The 26,732-nt window shown below is 29.7% G+C and overlaps 2 protein-coding genes across 8 annotated transcripts; one reads left to right on the top strand and one right to left on the bottom strand.

Annotated features, from left to right (window-relative positions):
* Positions 1-407: 407 nt before the first annotated feature.
* LOC113865657 (protein LIGHT-DEPENDENT SHORT HYPOCOTYLS 7-like) lies at positions 408-971 on the bottom strand. The gene has a single exon (XM_027500363.1). The coding sequence runs from the start codon at positions 969-971 to the stop codon at positions 408-410; it is 564 nt and encodes a 187-aa protein (XP_027356164.1).
* A 16,902-nt stretch (positions 972-17,873) lies between these two features.
* On the top strand, positions 17,874-25,799 carry LOC113865560 (phosphoenolpyruvate carboxylase, housekeeping isozyme). 7 transcript variants are annotated; one of them, XM_027500212.1, is made up of 11 exons: positions 17,874-17,984; positions 19,290-19,485; positions 20,223-20,614; positions 20,713-20,797; positions 21,312-21,534; positions 22,323-22,426; positions 22,511-22,604; positions 22,751-22,905; positions 23,330-24,328; positions 24,498-24,884; positions 25,193-25,699. In XM_027500212.1, exons 2-11 carry the CDS (start codon positions 19,318-19,320, stop codon positions 25,487-25,489), a joined length of 2,904 nt encoding a protein of 967 aa, XP_027356013.1. In that variant the 5' UTR covers positions 17,874-17,984; positions 19,290-19,317; the 3' UTR covers positions 25,490-25,699. The 7 variants fall into 7 exon arrangements, with proteins under 7 accessions (XP_027356013.1, XP_027356010.1, XP_027356012.1 ...); XM_027500209.1 differs by lacking the exon at positions 17,874-17,984 and adding an exon at positions 18,662-18,754; XM_027500211.1 differs by lacking the exon at positions 17,874-17,984 and adding an exon at positions 18,706-18,761.
* Positions 25,800-26,732: the final 933 nt, after the last annotated feature.

Genomic DNA, 26,732 nt, shown 5'->3' with positions numbered 1-26,732 from the left:
TATACGAGATTTAGGGTTTTAGAAGCTCATGTACTAGGGTTTCCAATGAATGAAATACAACATGCACTATAGGGTGAGATAAAAAATGATCCTATAACACCTTTAAATGAACCTTTATGGGTTTGATGAAATTTCCTTTACAAGAGAAATCTTGGTTTAGAAAATTCAACAGGTTGTAAACACTCAACTAAAGAAGTTGTTGTCCATATTAATGATCTTGTTAATTGTTCGATTATGCTTTTATGATGCACACAATAATGTCAATGGCTCAAACAGCACCAAGTCTTTTCCATGTCAACTTCTGAAAATAGCAGCAAATCTATAACAGTAGTAAGTAAGAAAAACGATTTACCATAATTACTATTAGGCTGAAGAAGAAGCCAAAGACAAAGAGAGACTTTTAAATTTTACTGGTGAAAAGGTAAGTTTGAGCTATCCCCGTTGGCCTTGATGAGATTCCTCTTCTTCTTTTTCTTCTTATAAGGGATCCCTCTTGCCTTTGCTTGAGAATCTCGAACCTCATGAAGATAAACTCTTATGGCACCACTAGCAAATGGGTTAGTCTCAGGTAAGCCTCCATTTTCTTCATATGCAGCTCTTAGCCTTCCAATGAGAGCATCAAGACTTCCCCAAGCTTGTTTAAGGGGGCAAGTGCAAGGACCAAGGGGCTCAACTTGACCAAAGAAGAGACAACCTTGCACATGCACTTTTGTTTTCCCAAATTGGTCCAAGTACCTTAGGAAATCAAGCACCTGGTTGGAACTGCACTGTGAAAGTGCCACAGGAGGCCTTTGGTTCCTCAAGTACTGTCCAAAAGTGTTCCAATCCCTCCTCTTTTGAGATTCATACCTGCTCAGAGGTTGTTGTTGCTGTTGTTGCTGTTGTTGATGATGATGACGATGATCAGATGCAGCAGCAACTAAAGACGATCTTGATGATCCCTCTGCTATGTCTTTTCCTTTGCTGGACATGACTATATTTTACTGAGGATAATTCATATAGTTTATTTTCTTTTTGTGAAGTAAGAAAGAAAGGGAAGGTTTTTTTTGGGAAGGGAGAAGAAGACAATAGAATGGCTGTGGAAGAAAATGACAAAAAAATTTTGGAGATCAGTGAGGAGACATGGTATGGGACCAATGAAAGTGCTTTAGCCCTTCTTCTTTTTCCCTTCCCTACATTATCTTACTTTAATGGTACTATTAGCATTAACCATACTTTATAATTTTGTTTCCCCTTAATTTTTTTAATTATTGTGCTTCCATCATCAAAGGTGTCGTTATTGAGTAACTTAGCGTAATTAGCACTATGGTTATTCCTGATGACCACTTAATATCAGTCTAGTTCTTCTAGCATTTAGGGGCTTGTTGGCCACGTAATAGCAAATTTTGGGGTTAGAAGTTAAACTTAATGGCTTCCGTCACCTATTCTATAACTCAATGTAAAGGCAGAGAAGTATGGTGTTATATCTCTTTCACATGGTCATGAAGCACAAAGTTTTTTAAATTATATTACCTTGTACCTTTTACTATAAAAGGAAGTCGAACCAAAATTTAAATAAAAAGTAAAGGATGAATAATTAAAAAAAAAAAAAAAGAGTGTTTTCTAGTAGGTCATTCGGCACATGGTATGAAAAAATTTAATATATATCTTACTAAATGCTTTAAATTATTAAAAAATAAGTTTCAAATTTATATTTGTAATATAATTTTTTTAGCATTTTTTTAATATTTTTCTTCTTACCATATGTCCAACTTTAAAAAAAAAAAATCTTTTATTGTGTGTTTCTTAAAAGAATAAATTTCTGCGTTTCTCCCACCCTTTTGAAGGGGGAAAAAAAAAGTGAACAATGATTTTAAGTGGAAAAAGGGTTGTTACCTGCATAATTGATCAAAGTATCTTAATAAAAAATATTATGATATAAAATATTATATATATGGTTGAGGGTCCGTACCGCACCATTTCAACACCTAATTTCTGACCTAATCATGATATCTATAATCATCGGTCTAATTACATGAAAACGCAGGTGACCAGCAAATTTAATTTTTGTTCCTGATTTTTCGTTTATGAAATATGTTTTATGATTAGAAGTAACTTTTTCATTATTTTTTCCCAACTATATTTACTAATCAAGATAACTTTCGTTTTCGACTTGAATTCCTACACTTAATTTTCGTGGTCTGCTATATAGGTTAATTTACTTTGATCCAAGGTATATCCAAAGAGTTGAAAAAAAAGTCAAATTTATTAATATTAGATGTGAAATTAAATATTTATCATGTTTAATAACATTTTATAAAATAAAAAATTAATGAATAGAACCATTGATTTAAATGTTATTATCAAATAAATTAAATTTTATAAATTAATAAATAATTCACTATATTACTTTATTTTAACGAGTAATATATTTTAAAAATATAAATAAATGTTAAATTATGATTAATATATTTATAAACATTCATACATAACTTATGTGTACATAGAGAGAGAGAGAGAGTTAAGTTCTGTTGACACTTAGTGTTGAACTTAGACACTCACATATAAAATTTTATATAAAAATAAATAAATATTTTATTATTTTATTTTATTTTAATGAGTAATATATTTTAAAATTATAAAAAAATATTAAATTTTAAATAATTTACTTACAAATGTCTAAATTATAAAAAAAATTAATGTATATGATCATGAAGATAATATAAATTTATTAATCTTGCATTATATAAAAATTATTGAGTAGTATAATCATTTAAATTTAATATCTTACATTCTTTTTTTTATAACATGTACTCTTCATACATTATTGGTCATCTTTTTCTAATCTTTAATCTACATCTACTTCTCTTTATTTTTATCTTTTTATCTATTTTTTTCTGCTTCTTTTTTCTTCTTTATTCTTTGTCTTTCAAACATCGCGTGGTAGAGGGTGATGTTATCACCACTCAAAGAAAAACGTTACTGATGCCTTAAAATAAGGCTTCACAAAAAAGGTGTAGTAAGTGGTGCTGAAAATCTTATAAGCATTTAAGACAAATTTAAAATGAAAAAGATTAGGCAAGTTAATCGAGTAGAAAGGAAAGATTCTTGACGAGGAAAAAGGGGAGGAAACACAAATTAAATATCTAAGGAATAATTTTGAAAAGGAAGAAGAAAAAAAATATAAAGATAAAAATGGAGGAGAGGAGAGTCAAACAATAAACAATATACAAACAATATAACACTATGCCAAAAAAGAATAATGAGAGGAGTTCCGTCTTAAATTAGAAAGCATTTAGAACTGTTCTAAAATCTTACGTTATCCAATGTGTTGCATTTAAGAAAGCGATTGTTTAACCCGCTTTCAAATGTTAAGATTAGAGAGTGATTACATGCAGAACTGTTCTCTAAAGTATGAGTGTAAACTGCGAATTTAAAATTTGAAATTTGAAATTTATTTCTTTGAGTCTTCTAAATCTGTTGCAAACTAAAATTAATTTATTATTATATTTTAATTTAATTTATAGGTCTAACATTCAAAATTTCTTCATTTTTATCGCAAACTAAAATTGAATCTTGGGTTTATACGATGTATTAACCAAACAGTCCATATTTGCATGAACTAATCACAAGTGAGCAAAGACAAAGAGAATAAATTAGTAAGATGATTCACCATTAATAAAGAGAAAAAGAAAGAAAGAGAGAATGGATGATTCATAATTAATAAAGAGAAAAAATAAATGGAGAGAACTGTGAAAAAAGTACATGTAGATGTGAAAAAAGAACAATTTATTAGCGTAGAGGAGATGAAGAGAACATAGAAGACGAAGAGATCCTACATACATAAAAGAGACGAAAAGAACGTACAAAGGTAAAAGAGATTAACTTTGTTAGTAAGACAAAGAGATTCATGAGTTGAGCAGTTAACAAAGAACTACTTTTAAAAATATAGATTTGACAGTGGTTCAACTCTAACTGTCACTCTCTAAATGTTAACACTCTAAAAACTCATTTTTGACGTAGTGTAAGTGACAGAAAAAATAAAAATTTATAACAAAATTAACATTTTTAATAGAAAATAATATATCTAAAACATTTATAAAAGCTAAAAAATTAAAAGACAAAATTGAAACTTTTTTAAAAGTAAAAGATAAAAATACTACTTTTTTTTTTCAACTTTATCTACTATAGTCAAGATAAGTTTAAAATATCTTTATGCAACTATTTAATAAATTAAATTAGCCTAATTTAAAATTAATGTGACTGAGATCGTAGAAAGGATGAGTACCGTTAATTACTAGTTACTAGACTCCACTAACTTGAATAATGTGATTTTGACTCTTGATGAGAGAGGAAATGGACACACATTTCACATATACCTATTTTAAATTACCTAGCTTCCCTCCATATAATACATTATAATAAGTCGGTAATGATTAACTAAAAGCTTAATTAGTGAAATTTAAGAATTCTTGATTCCCACTGCCTAAGACTAGTCCAAAAGGCAACCCCAAATTACGCATCTTTCTTCCAAATTTATTTACCAAATTGTCCCTTCATGTTTCGTATGGATGGCCCCTCTACAATGGAAATCTCATGGTATGATTCGTCACATTTTCGCTGGCACTATCACCCAAAATTGCCAATTCACCGGTCTAACAAATCTCCTCCAGTTCTAAATGATATCTGTTCGATTGTATTGATGTGGGGTGGTGCTCGTGTTGTTTTCTTCAGGCTTCTCGTATCTTTCCGACCACTTGGACTTTACATTGAAACGTGTACGTACACCTACCATAAAAATTTGGAAATGGAAATACACTTTTACAACTTGTTTCTATAGGCGGAATTGAGTTTAGGAGGGGAGAAGAGGAAAGGGGAAGAGTTAGGAGGAGTTAATCTTATTCATGAGTTATTTAATTAAAAGAAAAAGGTTATGATATTTTTTTAAAATCTTTCAAAGTCTTAACGGCTAGTTTTTTGAATTCTTCTAGTTCCTAGGTTTTTTAGGAATTTTTTTTTTTCTTACTTTCTTATACTCTTTCACAGTTAAGATCTTAACTTTTTTTTTAATATTAGATTTTTAAGTGAGAATTTTTTAAAATAATTTATAAAAATAAAAATATTAATTTTAAAATTATGAATTTTTAAGAAAGAAAAATATTTTTTTTGTAAAAATAAAAAATATAAATAAAAGATATAAAATATAATAATATCATTTTTATAATTAAACTCTCAATCACCTTCCTCTTTTAATATTAAACATTTATATAAGGGAAATGTTTAACCTATTTTTTCTTCCTTTCGTCTCTCCTATTTCCCCCTTCAAACTTTTTTTTTACATCCTGCTCCAAACTCCTAGACAAAATCTAAATTATTTCCTTTTTTTTTCTACCTCTTTACGTAACATTTGACTTAACTTATATAATATAATAGAGTTATATGACCAATAACGTGATATTTATTCATTTTCTCTATAATTTTAAATATTAATTTAAAAAAATTAAATAATATAAAAAAATCTATTTAGAAACATGAAAAATATGATATTAATAACACATCTCATTTATATTATATTTTAATCAAATTATATGAGCTAATTAAAATGCTATGGTAAATAATAGATTAAGTTAATAGAATACTATTAGAAAAATCAGATAAAAAATAAAAACTTTGTGTAATTTTTAATATTGGTCATTAAAGGAAAAATAAGTTTAAAAGTTAACTCAAAAGGAAAGCTTTAGTAAAAGAATAAAAAATAAAGATTTTGATAATGACTCAAAATATATGGGTTGTTTGTATGAACATTTTAAGTCAGTTTTTACGTAATTAAAACAATCTATTTCATATAAAACTTGTATCATAATTTTATTTTTAATTTTAAAAATAGCTTTTAATTCACGTTGACTGAAGAGTTAAACTTTGAGATAAGTGTCAGATTTTCAATTCAAACTTCATAAAAAAAATTTAGTATTTTTTTAATTTTAATTAAGATTAATGACATGTTTTATAATAAAAGTGTGCATCGAAAGACTTCAAATATAGATTTAATATAAAAATTATTACTGAACTTAAACGTATAACAAAAAATTATTGAAATTATTTATTAAATTATAAGTTACATGCTCTTTTTTTTATAAGTTAAAAGAAATATTATTGATAAATATGAGATAAAAAGATTCAATTACAAGAAAAGTACAAATTCAAAAAAGTGTTTAACCAATTAAAAAATAATCACCATAACTAAAAGGAAAAGGAAATGAATTAGTTCAATTTATGCAAGAAATAGACTATTCAGTTTTAGAGCTTATTTCTCTCTTGCTTAGCTTCTTTCTTTATTTTTCTTTTTGCAACTTCTTTCTCTCTTTGGGCTGCACCCTTCTCCTCCACCAAGCCCCTCTTCTCCACCCACACATTCACTTCCAGCTCTCTTTCCCCTCCCCTGCACCCAACCTCACTCCCTTTCCCCCTTTCTTCCACCCTGCCCTCTCATTCTCCCTCCTATCACCTCCTTCACCCTCCTTACTCTCCTTCCTGCCAACCCCCCTCTTTTCCCCTCTACCCAACCCTCTTTTTCTCCTCTCGTCAACCATTTTCCTCCTCCACCTAGTTTCCCTTCCTCCAGCCACACACACTCTCACCTACTTCCCTTCTCATCCCTTATAATTTTTGCAAAACAATTTAATACTTGCTTAAGCAAAAATAAAATTGGATCATTCATTTTTTGAATTGGCTCCAGATTTGACTAAAGCCAAATGCACTTGCATGCTCACTGCTAATGTGAAAATTGAATTGAATATCTGATATAAGTCTCAAACTAGTATCACTTAAAGCATAGGTATTAGGGGCAATTGTTTGGAGGGCAAATGTAACACCTTAATTTAAATTTTTAAATAAATTAATTTCACAATAAGAGAAAATAATATAATTTCATTTCAAATAGTTTCCAATGCATAAGTCCAGTAAGGTCTTTCAAAATAAGGGTGGATTATAATTTATATCAAATCAATGCTACAGAACCAATTGAAATATATCAAAATTTTCAAAATAGACTTCTAAGTCCTATACCAGTTTCATCCATCCTTTCACTGAACCTGGTGCTGATCATTTTGATCACTTGAAAAAATAAATGTAAGAGTGAGTACTCTACACTATCTAACACACATAAGCATAGAGACTCACCTTACACATTCCGCATATTTTCTAGCACAACTCAAATCAAGCATCAATAAACAAGTAACATTTTTCAAATATTCTATTTTAATTCACAGATAGGTGCGTTCACTACACCAACAAATATTTCACACACACCGCTTACTGCACGTAGTCATGCTCACTGTGGCACTATGATTACAGATTTCTGATGCCCTAAACCTCGAAGACCTACTCAGTTAATACCATAAATGGTCGCCGGATAACTCCCGAGTCAGGAGGAGAGCGTGTGACCCATGGTGCACCCAAGCTCACTGTTGGTGTCACCACCACCCTCTCTTCCCTAAGGTATTTCTACTGCCCCATCTTTCACACCCCCAATATATCGTTGAATCATTCCTAACTTTCCAACATATTCAAACACAATCACAATCAACATCAACATGTCATTCATGCATATTTCCAACCATATAATTATTTCGTATCAAGCGATGGCATGCTAACACATAGTTTCACCCAAAATCTCAATCACATTACAATATTCACTTTCACACAGGGTACGTAGGTCCACATTCAATTACATCACACTCAACATCCAATTTTCATAGAAACCCTACCATAGTCAAGTCATTTCATCACACGCATGAACAATATTCATTTCATCATGCTCAATCAAGAGTCCTCTATCAAAATATGTCTATTCCTACATTCTATCTCAACCACATTACATTATTTATCAATATAAACGGATTAAAGACACAAGAAGATAGGGTAGAGTCCTCCCTTACCTTAAATCGAAGACCCAATACAATTTAATAGTAGAAAATGTCTCCCACGCAATATCTCAGCCTAAATACATGGAGGGAATCCATAAGAAACTGGAAAGAACCGAGAAAGGATAGAAAAACATAAACCCTAATCCTCACACTTACCTCCAAATGCTTCAAACGTGATTACAACCTTCAATCTCAGAAAAAATTGCATTTTGGTTTCTGCAGAATCTCGTTACAACGAAATTCTCTCACTACAGTGAGACTGCACCAAAAAATATACCCCTCTCTATATTGCCTTCTCGCTACAGCGATAACGCAATAGACGCACCCCTTTTGCCCAGGACACTCTTGCTACAGCAAGAATCCCTTTACAATTCACACTTAGCCTATTTTCAATCCAATTCCAACCTAATTACAAGTCAACCATCAACAATCATGCTTAAGCACAAGTCCACATCACATTTCAACCACATATACATACATCTTCACAACCATATTTACATTCAAATCATTACACAATCGAATGCACATTCAAACATTAATTCACACATTCATATTAATAAATCAAGATATTATTATTATCACAAAATTCAAGGTTTTATAGTAAGTGTACCCATCGAGAAGTAATAAAGAGTTATAAAATAAGTTTATGAAATATTGTCCCACAAATATTGATTTCTAATTTTTAAGAATTTCTTAATTCAATTGTTTAAGCCTAAAAGATATGAAATTAAGTAAGAACCAAAATTTTATTATAAAATTAATTATGAATAAAAGCAAATAACACAACACATGTCTTGGTTCAACTTATAGGAGAGGAACCTAGGGCATATAGGTTTTCTCATTTAATCATTTATGTTATTTTTTCATTTAACTCTAAATTTAATTTTTTTATGATCACTATTCATTCATACAAATATTGTTAATACCCAATAATCATACAATATTAATATTCTTTTCTCTAAACTAATATCCTTAATGATCATGCAAGACATCAATTAAAGAAAGCACCTATGAACTTGTTAATTTAATAACAATTGGAAGAGAAAGATTGGTTTGGTCCATCTAATCCTTTGTCTCATTTTATCCTATATATCCATTAACTAATCGAGGTACAATCCTCTGACAATATAATTAATTAAAATTATAGTTATGCGCAATAAGATAAAAGCTAATCACGAACGGAAACTAAATATAAATTTAAACTTTAAAATTTCATAAATTCATGAACAATAGTTCCTATAACCTTAGCTATGGACTTAATTACTCATGCTAAAGAGAAGAACTAAAACAATCATAAACAAAGCCATAGAAAAAAACAAACTAAAAAGAGATGATTTCTCGGTCTTCAAGTACGGTCCCTCGAAGCTCAAAGTCCAACCAAGGGTATATCAACGATTTTATGCAAGAGACAAGATGAAAGGTGTATCGAAGAGTAAAAGACAAGATGTAGAACAAGATATCTGAGGTCTCTCTTTAATAGGGTTTGAAAACCCTAAAGGTTCTTCATTAATTGGACTTGCCATAGATGAGCATGGTCGTGCAAGGTCATAAGCACGGTTGTGCATGGGCTCAAAGCACTCTCATACTTGATGATAGGGTTTGGGCTTGCTAACTGCTGCAAAGCTCTATTTTACAACCAATTTAAGTCTAAAACACGTCTTAAACCTAGTTGTGGCCTTTTTATGCTAAACTGCATAATATACAAATAAATCAGTGTAAAACCAAAATAAAATAAAGGTCAATGAGCTGTAAAAGATGGTCTAATTACAAACTTATCTTTCTTTTCAAAACTTCAGGAAGAACTTATATTCAAAAAACTAAATGTGATGTGCAGTGCTTTCATCATCAATACTACACATCACAGATATGAGATCTGTATGTAACATAGCTCTTATGTTCTATATATTAAAATAAATGTGGAGTGCTTTCATCATCAATACTACACATCACACATACGAGATCTATATGTAACATAGCTCCTCTGTTCAATACTACAGTTGCATGCCCAATGAAATTTACAATTACATAATAAACATTCCCTTTCATTATTATGTTCAATACACCTAAATTTTTTAATTTCATAACTAAACAATATTTATATATGCATGTGAATATTTATTTTTATGTAAGTTTTACTACAACAAAAAAATATATAAGAAAGTGATTCTGCATCATTTTAAAGAGTAGGTTAAAATGTTTTAACAAAAACTTCTATCCAAATTAGATGTACTTGAATAATGGTTCATATAACAACTCTCTAAGTGTCATTTAGAGAGCAATTTTTATAACAATTTTTAAATATATGAATTGTAAATTTGAAATTAAAAAAATTAATTTTTTTATTACAAACTAAAATTAATTTATTATTATATTTAAATTTCTTTTCTCATAAATTTATATGTTTAAAATTTAAATTTTTTTTTATTTATGAATTTTTTATTACAAACTAAAATCGATTCTTTATCTCATTAAAATTTGAGTTTGTATATTATATTAGTCAAATAATACACATCTAAATAAATAAAACACTTGTTCAAAAAATTAAAATAATATAAAATTTTATTATTAATAGAGAGAAAGATAAACGATAAAAAAATAATTATAATTATGAAAAGTATTAACTTTATTAATATAGAGAAATAAAGAAAATAAAGAAAAAGAAATTTGTAAAGCTGAACGGAACTCTATCTTATATGAATTTATGAGAAAAATTATTAAAATTATTAAAATTTTAATTTATAAAAAAATTGCCAGAATCCACCGTTAAATGTAAAAGTTACAAGAGAATGTAAAAACTATAATTTATTAGTCAACCAAAAGTATAAAAGAAATCAAGGAAACAAAGTTATGCGAATGTCTGCCTACCTACACAAAATTTCAATTATTTATATAACACTACTGAAAAAAGGTAAATATTCTATTACAGTTGTACTTAGTAACTATCCTTATATGATGGGTATATCAATTATATTTATCTTCCAACCAGTACATATGTCGTGTCAAAATGTTGTTATCAAAGGAAAAGATGGTCCTGTATTATATGACTTGAAAAATATTTAAGTAAGAACTTACGATATGACATACTGTTGCTTTTTTATATACATGATTCTTTCTCCATCTTATTTTAGTTGGCGTTTTTCAGTGATTATCATATCATATATTTTTTTATTTAGAAAATTATTATCTTTATTTATTTATTTTTGGTTTTGCTGGGTTTCTATTAGTACATTGTTGAAATTGCTCTGCCAGGTTGTTTAATTACTTGTCATCTTAATATCTGATTTTTATTATTCTCAGACATTTATTGTCAGCGGAGGAGAGCATATCTATTCAATAATATGAGTATTTTGCAATTCTAATCAATTAGTGAGAAATGAAAATTTTCAAGTTATGATAGCTATGTACGATAACATAATATTAATAACATAACAGCCTTGTGACCACTTGTGTTATTTAGTGTTTCCATATTGCAGGTTAAAATTGCACTTAGACATAATTTGATATAATCAGAAATCTGCAAATTATGCTGATAATATTTTGCTTAAGTTAAATTAGTTTGTGAAAATTGCATTTTACATTTATTTTGGAATGTATTATTCAAAATGGGAACTATGATATTTTAAAAAAAAACGTGTTAATTAATTTGACATAGATATTTATATTATGAATTGATAAAAAGCGGTAACGAAAACGCAGCTTAATTGCACAAACTGGAACAGGGCACGATTTAAGAGCCCAAACTTGTTTATATAAAAAAATAATTACCTCACTTGCAGGTACCATATTTCACTCTAACAAAAGAAGTAAGAAATTAATTAAACTTACTTTTGAATACGAGATTATGTCTTGAATGTTAATATTTTTTTAAATTTTCATGCGAACAAGACAGTCTAGTTTCAATTTGTTTAAGTAAATTTATTTTATTAATATTTTAAAAGTTAAAATTTGTTTAAACAAATTATTTAACTTAAGCAAATTAAAGGACATGCAACTTTATAATATATTATATTTTTTTTGTATATATAATTACTTATAATTTTCTTTCACTTTTTTTTGTTCTTCCTACGTTTAACGTATAATTTAAGTAAACATGCTAAAGAAAGGTTGAATGCTTAGCAATTAGCAATTTTAGCATAATTATAAATTTGGAATACTGTAAAAATTTCTTGATTTTGAGAATAAAATATATATAATCGAGTAAGTTATAAAGAAAAGAAACAAATAAGGAGATGTTTGATTTTTATTTAAAAAATAATTTTCTGTTTTTTAAAATAGAAATCAAATATGCTGTAAGTCTTAAACCAAAATCACTTAAAAGTCCAGAGTATCAATTTTGCTAGGAACATGCTGTAAGCTAATAGTCACATTAGAAGCTACCAAAATGAGGTCCATAGAATGTTAAGGAATAATTGCATGACCTTCCTTTCCACTTATTGTAGCTTCAAAGAATACACTTCTTGTAATTATTGGACCAATCGCACAGGTCATTTCCCATGCTAGAATGTTAGATGTCACATGTAATCCAAAGATAGGAGAAACATTTACTAAGGCTCCAACATCTAAAATTTTCTTAGCCAAACAAGAATAAGAGTTTTTTTATTTAACAACAAAATAATGATTTATCAAGTATCTATTGGATGATGAAGACAACAAAACAAGATAATTCAGAGAAAAGGAACAAACATATGGGGAAAGACATTGTTTCTTAAAATTCAATCATATTTAATGAGTGAAGCAAAGACATATATACGGAGAAGATACCTGTAAAATATTATTGTGAAGTTGCAACCTCATAATTTGTTTAAGCCAAATGAATAGCTTAAGCTGCTTGCCAAAAAAATATAGCTTGAGTAAATTTTAACTTTCAAAACATTAAAGAGATGGATTTGCTTAAATGAATCAAAATTGATGATGGTATTAAATTAAATCAAAATTTAACATTATATAGTTTAAGCAACTCTAATTTATCATAAGCTATTAAAGATGATGGCATCCTCTTTTTACTTGACAAGCTCAAGCTTCAATTCTTTTGAAGCAAATTAAAGGATCGGTTAAGCAAATGGATGCCTTACTTAAGCGAGTTTTATTAAATTTACTAAACACGTTTTAAATTTGTTTAAGTAAATCAAGACTGAATGATCTTGTTCATGTTAAAATTACAAAAAAATTTGAATACATTGATATAACACTTAAAACTTTCTATGACTAATATATCATGATAGTGTATCATGTGACCCATTTCTGTACCTTACTTGCACCTAAGTCTTACATGACTAGCAGTATTATTTTATATCGGATAGAGTTCATTTTTATTATAATCATACCAATTAAAAACTTAAAATTTAGGTTAAAACACGAATGATTTCAAAGTTATATTATTCAATCTTTTCCTCACTTTATATTATTTTATAATTATATATTTTTTTTTAGTTTGAATTTGTTGATATGAAATATTAAATTTAGACACTTATACTAAATATTTTTTTATAAATTGTGATATTAAATGATCCGATTATTGGTTTAAATATTTTTATTAAGTAGATCAACTTTATAAAATTTTATTAAAAAATAAAATTAATAAGTATTTTACTGTATTACTTTATTTTAATAGATATTATATTTTTAAAATATAAATAAATATTAAAATTTGGATAATATATTTACAAATTTTAAATTATGTAAAATTTGATATTAAAGATAATATAAAATAATTCAATAAATAAATAAATTTTATATTCTACAAAAAATTATTTAATATATAAATATCTAAATTTGATACATGATATAAACGAAAGACACGTGGGTTAATATCTTTTTATATTTAATTTACCAATTCTAATTTTATTATATTGAACAATCTGTGCATATGGTTACTTCCTATTATCATTTTCCTTCTGAAAAGGTACCGGATTATGTCAAGTGTACAATTGTTTTCAATATGCTTTGCATAAATGGGAAACTGTGGGGTCATAAGAATACCAAGGTTGTGGTCAAGGTATAGTGATATTATTGAATTACATGTACACAAATCTTACTATTGTTCATGCAAAGTTAGATAAGTTTCATAAAAATTGTCGATATTTAAGTTATCAGAGGTACAGCTCAGAACACAAGAATCTAAATTTGTGGTTGTGATGCTTTTTAAAGTATATGAATTGGTGGATATATAGTTGATTTTGGGCAGCATCCCATGTTTGGTGATGCCATGCCCTACTCTCATCACCATGCTGCGGGAAGATCCTGCTTCCATCACAATAGTCTAGCTTATACAAATTTCTATAAATATTTATATAAAAATTATAATGATTTTTTGTTCATAAATTTATATTTAACATAAAAATTTTCAAACACAAATTGCTTTTTTTTCAAACTCACTTTAACTACTTAACTAATTAAATTCACTTCTTAAAAGTATTTTAAAAAATTAGCCTGTATATAATTTTTCAAAAACCATAAAAATTTTGATAATATTCTTGAAGATGTTATATTGAAAAAAAAAATTAAATAATTCAATCAAATTATCCCAATTTAATTAATAATTAACTCGTATTTTGTAAAATTAATGAATCTTTTCAAGTCATGTTTAAAATTAAAAATAAACTAAAATAGACAAGATACTTCAAATTGAAAATAAATAAATACACTAATAATTAGAAAAATTAAATTTAAAATATAAATAAAAATATATAAAAATCATATTATTACTTATTGAGAGAATAAAATAAGAAATCAAATTTCTTTAAAAATAATATTTTTTTTTACTCTCACTTTATCAAAAACAAAGAATTTACTATTTAGTATTTACTGTATGGATGCAGCATGGTATTTTCTAATATTGTGTATTATAATTTTGAACGTTAATCCTAAAAGTTAATAATTAATATTTATTTTTTTTATTCTTATATATAACAGGTCCTCTTATTTAATATATAATTTCATGTATATGTAATCTTATCCTAACACACCAATGTTTTGAGAATTGAAGACATATTGTTTACGATGAAAAAATGACAATTTGTAAACAAATAATCTAAAGATTAATTTGGGGACTGGATTAGATCCTCTTTGGGTTCTTTTAAGTGTATTGTTAACATGACACCCAAATTAACGGCGTAAAAAGAGTATTAAGCAATAATAGAGAATAGTAAACGTGCAGAATTGAATCAAACGTAGAGGTTCTTTACAGAAAAAGTGCTAAATAAGAAACAAATTGCAGAAACGAAATAAGCAACAAGTTAGAATTAAATTGCAGGAAGGTAAATGTGCAGGAATGTAAAGGTGTGTGAATGTAAACATACGACTCCTAGCAATGAACAGCAACAACTGTAATGTCTCCTTGTAGTTGGTGTCTGACGCGGTGCAGGGTTTCAGCGTCTCAAAGAGTTTAGATGCGATGTATGGGTGCAAAAAGTCGTCCTTTGTAAAATGGCGCTTTGGAGTATTTATAGACATGAAGACCACCAACGTTCTCCTCCTTTTGCGGGCACTTCTTAGTAACTTCCTTCAACTGTTGATGTTCATTATCCACGATTGCTTGTGATAGTGTTGTTAGTTGGGGTTTCTTTCGTAACTGCTATCGCCCACGATCTCCTTTGCGTAGTGGTGAATGTTGATAACTGCTGGTAACTGCTATTAGATTTTGCAATGATTTGACCTATCAAGACTCTTGTTTTTCTATCTTTCGAGTATTTCTGGGAGAAACCTAAGAGACTTATTTAGTGTTATGGCCTTAGAATAATTTCTTCTTAACTTCTCTTTTCGAGCAATTCTGGAGTTTTGAGAGCTTATCTTGGTCTTGTAGACTTAAAATATTTTTTTTGCTCATTTCTGTTTCTCGAGCATTTCTGGAGGGACTGGAGCTCAACCATGTTTGTGGACTTAGAATATTTTCTGACTACTTCCTGTTTTTCGAGCAATTCTGGAGAGACTTTGGAGCTCAACCAAGTTTGTGGACTTAGAATATTTTCTGACTATTTCCTGTTTTTCGAGCAGTTTTTGGTATTAAGAACTTGGAAACTCCTCAAAACGCCTTGAAAAGCCATCAGTTTTTGTGGACTTAGAATATTTTCTTGTCAGTCCTGTTTTTCAAGCAGTTTTAGGTGTTAGTGACTTGGAAACTTCTCAAAACTCCTTGAAAAAACCCTTAGTTTTGTGGATTTAGAATTTTTTCTTGTCAGTCCTGCTTTTCGAGCAGTTTTGGGTGTCAGTGACTTGGAAACTTCTCAAAACTACTCGAAAAAGCCTTTAGTTTTGTGAACTTAGAATATTTTCTTGTCTTTCAAGCAGTTTAGAGAAAAATCAATAATGTGACAAAAATTTCCTAAAATAGCTCGAAATATGTCTCTTTTAATAAAACTAAAGGTCTTGGATGATCTTTCAATATTCTCTTATGTTTAGGCTTATTTTTTTCTCCTTCTTAACCTTCAAAACTTGTTGAAATGTAGTTTCCCTTAAGATGATTTTTAACTTAGAAAATTTTCCTTATCTCAAACACATATATTTTAGACTATGGCTATATTTAGTATAAATATTTTATAACTTATTTAAAAATTTATAGTTTGTTAACTTATTTAATAAATTTGTAGAAATGTTTAGTTATATAAAAAATAAAAACAATTATAAAGTTTTAAAATTATTTAAAGGAGTGTTTAACTTTCAATAACTAACTATTAAATATATTTTATATTTAAAAAATTTCTTAAAATATTTCATATTCAAACATAGAAAATTTTTATTTTTTACATAATTATTTAATTGATTGGTAGTAATTAAATAAATAAGAAATATTTAATTTTAATATTATATTAATATAATATAATGTGTTCAAGTCATTTAATACAAATCAGTTACATAACTATTTTACTAGACAATTTTAATTTTACAAATTACTTATATAATTATAAACTTTCAGTTACAAATTTATAATCAATTCTACAGCTTAAAGGGAGATTTGAGTTCATTTTATGAAACATAACTTTAACCACATACTAATCATTTTATGACGTATACATTATTAAAGTTAAGTTTATCTTTCGTAAAATAAAGTATTTATAGTAGACATTATAAGAATTAAATTTTATTTAACATATTTTGGAGACGCAATTATTTGTCAACCCTGTCAATTTTGTTAATATTTTTTTAGTTTGATGTTTACCTTAACTACTTTTCAATATATGATTAGCAGGTTCTATGGCTATTGCTTGTTGAGTCATCGTGCACCATCGATATGGCTGTATTATATACAAAACTAACACCAGAGACGTGTTGTTCATTTGACTTGCCGTTTTCACCATCCTATTATTTCCTTTCTTTCTCGATGAAGTGCGTTCCTATTCCTATATATAATCATATATTGTTAGGATTTTAAAAAATTAAAATAAAACAAATAGTACAAACAATGAGTTTCCTTGTCTTTACCATCTATTTTGTTCAGAGAAGGAAATAATAATAATAATAATAATAATATGATATTAAACTTCTATAGTTAACTTAGTTTAAGCTGCATGATATTAATTTCTATGTCAATTTAAATTTCTACTATACATTCAACATTTTTTTTCTTATAAGACCTATTATAAATCTATAAATAAAATTTAAGCACAACATCTACCTAACTCAAAAGTGACTTTCAGATATTGTAACGTGTGGACACCAAAAAAAGCATAACGAATGAACAATAGATGTCTAGTACCGTGTTGGAATAGAATATTGGAAGTTTAAAGAAGAAAAAATAGAGTTTGAAGGATAATTTAAAAAAAAAAAAACCCTTTCCTTATTTATTATTAATTTGTTTACATAAAATTAAATTAAAAGAATTTGCAAATTAAATGTAAAAGATATTTTAAAAAATTCTTAAATTTCTTTAATCTTTATCTTTTATTTTTAATAACTCAAATAAAAATAAATTCTAAAAAATCTTCCTTCGGTTTCTATCTCCTCTAAATTAAACTCGTATGTTGACAAAGACTTATAATTCATTATTTTTCAGTTTAATTAATCACTGTGGTTTTAGAGAGGAAAGATTCTGTATGGTACAGAAAGAGAAGGGGGGAGCACGGTGCTTCTGTAACCTGTAAACATGTAAGTGTCCACTATTACACTATATTTATTGTCATTCCAGTTTAAAAAGTTTATGTAAAATATTTTTATTACATTTTAAGAGTGAAAATAGAGTATTTTATACAAAAGTAGTAAAAAGAGTGGTAGTAAACATTTAAGAGTCATAATATACATATTTGAACATTTACCAACTCATTTAAATGATATATACGTACCCCGGTACCCAAACATGTATATAGTCCCGACTAAAAACTTATGAATACGTTAATTTTTATTCAATATATTACATAAAATTAAAAAAAATCTCATTATTATTGACTAATAATTCATAAAATAATATGATTGACTTAATTTAAAATATAATTTTGCAAATCTCACATTCTTTATGTTCAAATCTTCAAAAACTAAAAAGATAAAATATTAAGAAAAGCAAAATTAATACAAAATCAACATACGTTGATTTGAACAGAAGCATTTCAAATGGTTCAAACATGTGGTCTTAGAATGATTTTTTATTATTTGATTAATGGTATAAAAAATCTTTATATTCATAATATATTTACATTAAACCAAAATATATATATGATAGATTTTCATGGCAATGCAATGCAGTCTAAAACCTTGTTTAAGTTTGAGGGTGAGAACGGAACAGTGAAAAATTAAAGCTATACAAACTAACCTGCAATAAAGAATCTTTGAAAAAAAAGGCATATTCTCTATCTCATGGAAATTTGGAGCTGTTACAAACACGCAATAACAGATTCACTGTCCGAAACAAGGACTCACAAAAGGTTTTGTGTATGACTTTACTACTTGTCTTCCAGAGAGAGAGAGAGATTCATAAATGTCTGGTTTTTATTTTTTCTGATTTGCTATATAATGACACCCTCTGCACCACTTTGGATCTGGGACTCTTTCTTCTCTCTCTCCTCCCTCTCTCTCTCTCTCTCTCTCTCTCATTTGTTTTTCGTTGGTTGTTATCATCGTCATCTTCCTCTTATCTAATTGGCCCTCAACACTGGTACTACATTAGATCCTAATCATTGATTCATCATGGGGTCATTAAAAAGTTACAATTTTTTCTCCTTAATTCTTCATAGGCACATGTTTATATTGCCGTAGCAGTATTAAACAGCATGATCTCTCTCTACTTTTGTGTTTTCCAACCATCAAGTTTTCTTTGTAAATGTATTATAGAAAAAAAAAAGTTGTTTTGATTTGCCCTTGCTTATATATTCAAGTTTTTCATTTTTTTTATGTGGCTTTTGGTTTGTTTCGATCTTTTTGGTGTGACCATTTTGGTGATTGGTTTTGTTTTGATGTTAGCTGGTGGTGGAGGGGTTGAAAGGTTGCAATGGCGAACAGGAACTTGGAAAAGATGGCATCCATTGATGCTCAGCTTCGGCTTTTGGTTCCAGCCAAAGTGAGTGAGGATGATAAACTTGTTGAGTATGATGCTTTACTTCTGGATCGGTTCCTTGATATTCTCCAGGATTTACATGGGGAGGATCTGAAGGAAACGGTGAGTTTTCGCTAATTTTAAGCCTTCAGAATTTCCTTTGGTCTTTTCTTGTGGCCCAAAATTGGATTTGGTTACTCACCCTTTAGTCCCAAGTGTCTCTATTTTGTTCTGACAGTTGATGTGATCAGTTTGGTGTGAAAAAGCATAGAACTCTACCCACATTAAAGTATTTTGGGTACTGGGTTGAGTCAAATGGTTTGTAAATTGTTAATTGTTAAGGAAACAACTTTTGGTATGCTCTTGTATGTGAAACTGAAGCCTTTGTGTAAACGTTGAGGAGAAATATTCTTTGGGTGTTCTAGTGTTGACTTTTATTTTCTGTTAAAATGCCAATTGCTCCCTTCAACTTTGACAGTGGACTCTGGTTTCAATTTTGTGAATCAAATACAAGGATTATGTGCTGTATGTCATGTTTAAGCAGTTTGATTTCAATTTCAACCTTTGTTTATTTTATTTTAAATACTTTTGAGTGCGTGTTTTTGCTTACCCATAAGGAAAAAAAAACATGACCCTTATGTCTCTTGGTGCTAGAAGGTTCAGCAGGAGACAGAAAATTGGTGAGATGAAAACAGCAGTAAGAAATATAGATGGCCAAAATTTGATCTGCTGATTCTTTTATAGTTGGCTTAAATTTATATATACCAGATTATATGTGCCTTTGCATTTTTCTCTTAGGCATTATGAACTGGAAAACTGTTTGCGTGTTTTGTGGTGATGATTAATTTGTTCTTGCACAGGTTCAAGAGGTATATGAGCTTTCTGCTGAGTATGAAGGAAAGCATGATCCAAAGAAACTGGAGGAACTTGGAAATCTGATAACTAGTTTGGATGCTGGAGATTCAATTGTTGTGGCCAAGTCCTTTTCCCATATGCTTAACTTGGCCAACTTAGCTGAAGAGGTCCAAATCGCTCACCGCCGAAGGAACAAGTTGAAGAAAGGGGATTTTGCGGACGAGAACAATGCTACCACTGAATCAGACATTGAAGAAACCCTTAAGAAACTTGTTGTGGATATGAAGAAGTCTCCTCAGGAAGTTTTTGATGCACTGAAAAACCAGACTGTTGATCTGGTTCTCACTGCTCATCCTACTCAATCAGTTCGTAGATCTTTGCTTCAAAAGCATGGAAGGTATGTATCATTTTTTTGTTGCTGCTGCTGCTGCTTTAAGAATAGATTTACTTTAAAGTGAAGAAATTTATGTTTTTATGTGTTCCTCTGCTTTATAGGATAAGAAATTGTTTAACTCAGTTGTATGCCAAAGACATCACTCCTGATGATAAGCAGGAACTTGATGAAGCTCTACAGAGGGAGGTGAATATCAAAACTCTTAGGTCTTGGTTTAATGTGTTTCTAAACCATGATAATTATATCATTTTTTTTTCCGCCAATTGTGTTTTCTTGTGTTCAGTTCTTTGAACAAATACCACATATTAAAATAGATGCTGAGGAAAATTTGAACATCTATTTTACCAAGCCATCATAGACCTGTATACAAGTATCCACTTTTCTCCTGAATTCAGTTTAATTATTCCATGGTCTTATCTGTATCTTGGTGTAATCCATAGATGGAAATATAGGAATACAAATTTCACACAACTGAAACTTTATATGCTATTTGATCTATTCAATATCTCAGAATAATGAGGGAATTATTTCTTCCATAATTTAATTATAGAAGGTGCACATACAGGATAAATATTATTAAAATTATTTTCACTACCTTGCAAGTTGTAAGCTAAGATGTTTCTTAATCCATAATATGGTTTTCTATCACATCAATGCCTTTGTTTTTTAAAAAAATCTTTTGTTGCTTCTGTTTATGTAGATCCAAGCTGCTTTCCGTACTGATGAAATCAGGAGGACCCCTCCAACTCCACAAGATGAAATGAGAGCAGGGATGAGCTACTTCCATGAAACAATTTGGAAGGGTGTACCCACATTTCTGCGTCGTGTTGACACAGCTTTGAAAAACATAGGGATTAATGAACGTGTCCCTTATAATGCTCCACTCATTCAATTTTCTTCATGGATGGGTGGAGATCGTGATGGTATGGTTCTTAGTTTTTACCAATAATGTTTCTCAGTATAAAAGGATATGGAAGGATACACTAATTATCTTCAAAATGCTACAATGAAATCCTATTTGATTTCCAAACAAAGTAATTGTTTAATGAAAAATAAGGGAGGCCAATCATCGTAGTTATTAAAATCTTATGATTCATGAATCAAATCACATGTTTTGATACAATTTAAATTGCCAATGATTTGTATCATTTAATGAATCATAGATGGCTTCGAATCTTATGATACATGAATGGGGTGATGGTTCTGTGTCACCGATACAAATTGTACGATTCAATAATTCCTTATTTTTCATTTTCTACTTTCACCATTTGCTATCAAAGATATTAAAAAGTTTGGTAAGTTTTAATGATTTAAAGAAAAGGAACTGAAGGAGCACTACTGAACACCATATTTGACTATTCAAATGCTTTGTTTTCATTCTTCTGAAACAAGAGTTTTACACTGTCACTCATTCTATGCACTGTATTTGGCTATTTCATTGCTCTATTTTGTTTCATGGGACTGAGAGTCATTTTCTAGTTTAAAATAATTCCGTCAACTACTGTACATAATTTATATATTTATCAAACTATTTTTCCTGTGTCTGAGTTACAATTTGATAGGATTCATGATTTACAATTTGAATTGCGGTTCAATAACCTTGACAAGTATATGTGTCTAATTCACTTAGTTTATAAACCATGTCATGAATCTATTAAGCTTCTCTGAAAGTGAAGATGATATGCGCCTAACTGTGTTCAATATGATGCAGGCAATCCTAGAGTAACTCCTGAAGTGACCAGGGATGTTTGTTTATTGGCTAGAATGATGGCTGCTAATTTGTATTATTCCCAGATAGAGGATCTTATGTTTGAAGTAAGTAAAGATATCCCAATCTTTTAAATAATCAGTGTGGATGGTTTATTGCTTTGGCACTGATTTCCCTTATTGATTCTGTAGCTGTCAATGTGGCGCTGCAACGATGAGCTACGTGTCCGCGCTGATGAACTTAACAGGTCTTCCAAGAAAGATGCAGTTGCAAAACACTACATAGGTGTTTACTAAAATCTTTCTTTAAATTCTCGGTATAGGTGTTGTAGTTTAGTTAGTAAAAATGAAGTTATTATATATACTTAAGGTTGTATCATTAATAGGTTGATCAATTCACTCTTTTGATACTCTACTTAATTTATGATACAGAATTTTGGAAAATCATTCCTCCAAACGAACCATACCGTGTGGTACTTGGCGAAGTAAGGGATAGGCTCTACCAGACTCGTGAGCGATCGCGTCATTTGCTCGCCCATGGGTACTCTGACATTCCAGAGGAAGAAACTTTCACCAATGTTGAAGAGGTATATTCTTTGTTTAACTTTAACAGTTTCTGACTTTAGCAGTTTACAAATCATCAATGTTATGCAATTATTGCCTCCAAAGTTAGACTATGTAGTTTATGAAAATCTCAAGGCCAGCTATGGTATTACAACTTTTTGTTCTTAAAGTTTTTTTGTCTACATTGTTGAAATTTCATCAATATTTAAACTATTACTAATTACTAGTTAATTTGTTCTAAATTTGGTTGCCAGTGAAAAAGTATAAAACAGACAGAACAGGGATATGCTGTATGAAAAGTAGTTCCATTTCATGTTAACTTTAGGCTGACAGACACTAATTTATTCCAAGTTTAGTGTAGTAAATGGAAACAATAAATGTTAAAAATAATTTTGCGACAGATATGATTACTTTACAGATACTAACTAAAGTTAAAAAAATTTCCAGTTCTTGGAACCTCTTGAACTCTGCTATAGATCACTCTGTGCTTGTGGGGATCGCGCAATTGCTGATGGCAGCCTTCTAGATTTCTTGAGGCAAGTCTCCACTTTTGGACTGTCATTAGTGAGGCTTGACATAAGGCAAGAGTCAGACCGTCACACGGACGTGTTAGATGCCATTACCAAACATTTGGAAATTGGATCTTACCAGGAATGGTCAGAGGAAAAGCGGCAGCAATGGCTTCTGGCTGAATTGAGCGGCAAGCGCCCCCTCTTTGGACCTGATCTTCCACAAACTGAAGAAATCAGAGATGTTTTGGACACATTTCATGTGATAGCAGAACTGCCACCAGACAACTTTGGAGCATACATTATATCAATGGCAACAGCTCCTTCTGATGTGCTTGCAGTTGAACTTCTACAGCGCGAATGCCACGTTAAGCATCCATTAAGAGTTGTCCCATTGTTTGAAAAGCTTGCTGATCTAGAGTCTGCTCCTGCTGCTTTGGCACGGTTGTTCTCAATAGATTGGTATAGAAACCGGATCAATGGGAAGCAAGAAGTCATGATAGGCTATTCTGATTCAGGCAAAGATGCAGGAAGGTTTTCTGCGGCGTGGCAGCTATACAAGGCTCAAGAAGAGCTTATAAAGGTAGCCAAACAATATGGTGTTAAGCTAACAATGTTTCATGGCCGTGGAGGGACCGTTGGAAGAGGCGGCGGTCCTACTCACCTTGCTATCTTGTCTCAGCCTCCAGACACTATCCATGGATCACTCCGTGTGACCGTGCAAGGTGAAGTCATTGAGCAGTCATTTGGGGAGCAACACTTGTGTTTTAGGACCCTTCAGCGTTTCACTGCAGCTACTCTTGAACATGGAATGCATCCCCCAATTTCCCCTAAACCGGAATGGCGTGCTCTGATGGATGAGATGGCTGTCATTGCCACTCAGGAGTACCGTTCTATTGTATTCAAAGAACCACGTTTTGTTGAGTACTTCCGCTTGGTAAGTTACCTACAATATAGATCAAATACTTATGCTTGTTCGGTTTCAGAAACGAAAAGTGAACTCACAAAATGATTTGATGAACTAAACACCCCCTTATTTTTCTTTTTATTTTGTCTCTTAACTGGTGACATTTAAATTTAAAAATCACTGTGAAATGCAAATGCAGGCTACGCCAGAGTTGGAGTATGGAAGGATGAACATTGGAAGTCGACCAGCAAAGAGAAAGCCAAGTGGAGGCATAGAGACACTGCGTGCTATACCTTGGATCTTTGCATGGACACAAACAAGGTTTCATCTCCCAGTGTGGCTAGGCTTTGGAGCAGCATTCAAACATGTTATTGGGAAGGATGTTAGGAATATTCATGTGCTTCAAGAGATGTACAATCAATGGCCTTTCTTTAGAGTCACTCTTGATTTAGTTGAAATGGTGTTTGCCAAAGGAGACCCAGGGATAGCTGCTCTCTATGATAGACTCCTTGTTTCAAAAGATTTGTGGCCATTTGGGGAGCAGTTGAGGACCAAGTATGAAGAAACTAAGAAACTCCTCCTTCAGGTAAATTTACTTTTACCATGTCACATTTTATTTTTAGAACAATTTATATTGTCAAGTAAACTAAACCAATTTACTACCGCATTAAATTAAGGATTGTTTGTAAAAATAAAATTAATGCAATAGACAATTGTAGAGAGTTTTATAAAAAGGACTAAAGTAAACTTCCCAAATGGTTCCTAGAAAAAATAGTAGATGTAGTATATGTAATAGCTGTTAATTCTTTCATAAAGATTGAACTATATCCTATGAATGAGAGACTAATTAGTTATTACAGAAGCTGATTTTCCCTTTATCTTGTGTTCTGGTAGGTGGCTGGCCATAAGGATCTTCTTGAAGGAGATCCATACTTGAAGCAAAGACTTCGCCTGCGTGATTCATACATCACTACCCTTAATGTGTGCCAAGTTTACACTTTGAAACGTATCCGTGATCCAAATTATAATGTGAAGCTGCGCCCTCACATCTCTAAGGAGTCTAGAGATATAAGTAAACCTGCTGATGAACTTATAACACTGAACCCAACAAGTGAATATGCCCCTGGTTTGGAAGACACCCTCATTCTCACCATGAAGGGTATTGCTGCTGGGATGCAAAACACTGGTTAATTTTGAGGTTCTGTCTTCTCATTTATTTTCTGTTTCCTTGTCAGAAATAATGAGTTTAGTTGCACACACCAAAAGGGTGTGTATCGATGGCTGAGCTAGAAATTCCAAAGAGATTGTTTTGATAATTATGCAATAGATTGTAATGTTCCAATACGAAATTATGCTGATTACATTAGTGATTGCAAATTTAATTTGATCACTTCTTTGAATCACCTTTTTGTTATTTGTGTCGCTTCCAGCCACAACTCTCCCATGCACCAACGCTTTACACTATGGGCCCACAGTTTGCACATGTTAACAAATCATAGTTGTTAAAATTGTAGGTGTCCTCAGTTTAATACTTGTTTTTATAAAGTTAAAAACATCTTTTTATCGATTTGAGAAATAAATTTTGGAAAAGGAATGTGAAAGAGTTCTAATAATCTAAAATCAATTTGAGAAATATCGATGAATATAGTTTTAATATATCAATATTTTTAGCCCTCTTGCATGAAGAACATGCAATGATCTTTAGTTTACATATTAATCTCTTGAAACATCTTAATCTTGGACACAAGCCGCTAAATCTCCAAAGTTAATTATTGTGAAATAAGTAACTTTTAAGATAATTTTTTGACAATATATGAGTTAGATATTTTAGTTTTTTTTTATTAATAAAAATAGCTTTGTAAAAGGTCGTTTATTTTACTCGTTTTACTCAAACTTGAATTTAACATCCAAATTTAAAATTCGGTAACTTGACTCACTTAAAATAAGCAAGCTTGAATTTTATTTACGCAGCTCGTTTTTTAAATTTTTCTTCGTATAAATTAAATATTTATAAGTTGCGTTAATTTATGAAAAAAAAAATTATTTGTTATATTTATTTTCTTTTTTATAAATAAAAATTTATCTAAATTATGGCAGAATTTATAATTTATGTTAACATATTTGATAATTTTATAAACGTGCTTAAAAAAATTTATAAATAACGTATGATTTCTATAAGTTATTTAAATTTATTTTAATAAGTTTTTATATACTTTATTATATAAATTATTTTAATTTTATTTTAATATTTTTTATTATTAAATTTATGTTATATAAATTATTATTTAAAAAATTATTGAATAAATGTTGAAATAAATTATAAATTTTTAAAAGTGATTTTACTTTTAAAAAAATTTAAATTAACGTGATATAATGCATACCACGATCTTAATTTTTTTATAAAATATTTTGAAAATTGAATAATAAAAAAGGT

Source organism: Abrus precatorius, unplaced genomic scaffold (assembly GCF_003935025.1).
Source record: "Abrus precatorius isolate BTA unplaced genomic scaffold, Abrus_2018 Scaffold4, whole genome shotgun sequence".
In the NCBI taxonomy this organism is placed as follows: Eukaryota; Viridiplantae; Streptophyta; class Magnoliopsida; order Fabales; family Fabaceae; genus Abrus; species Abrus precatorius.
This window is presented reverse-complemented; position numbering and strand designations above follow the sequence as displayed.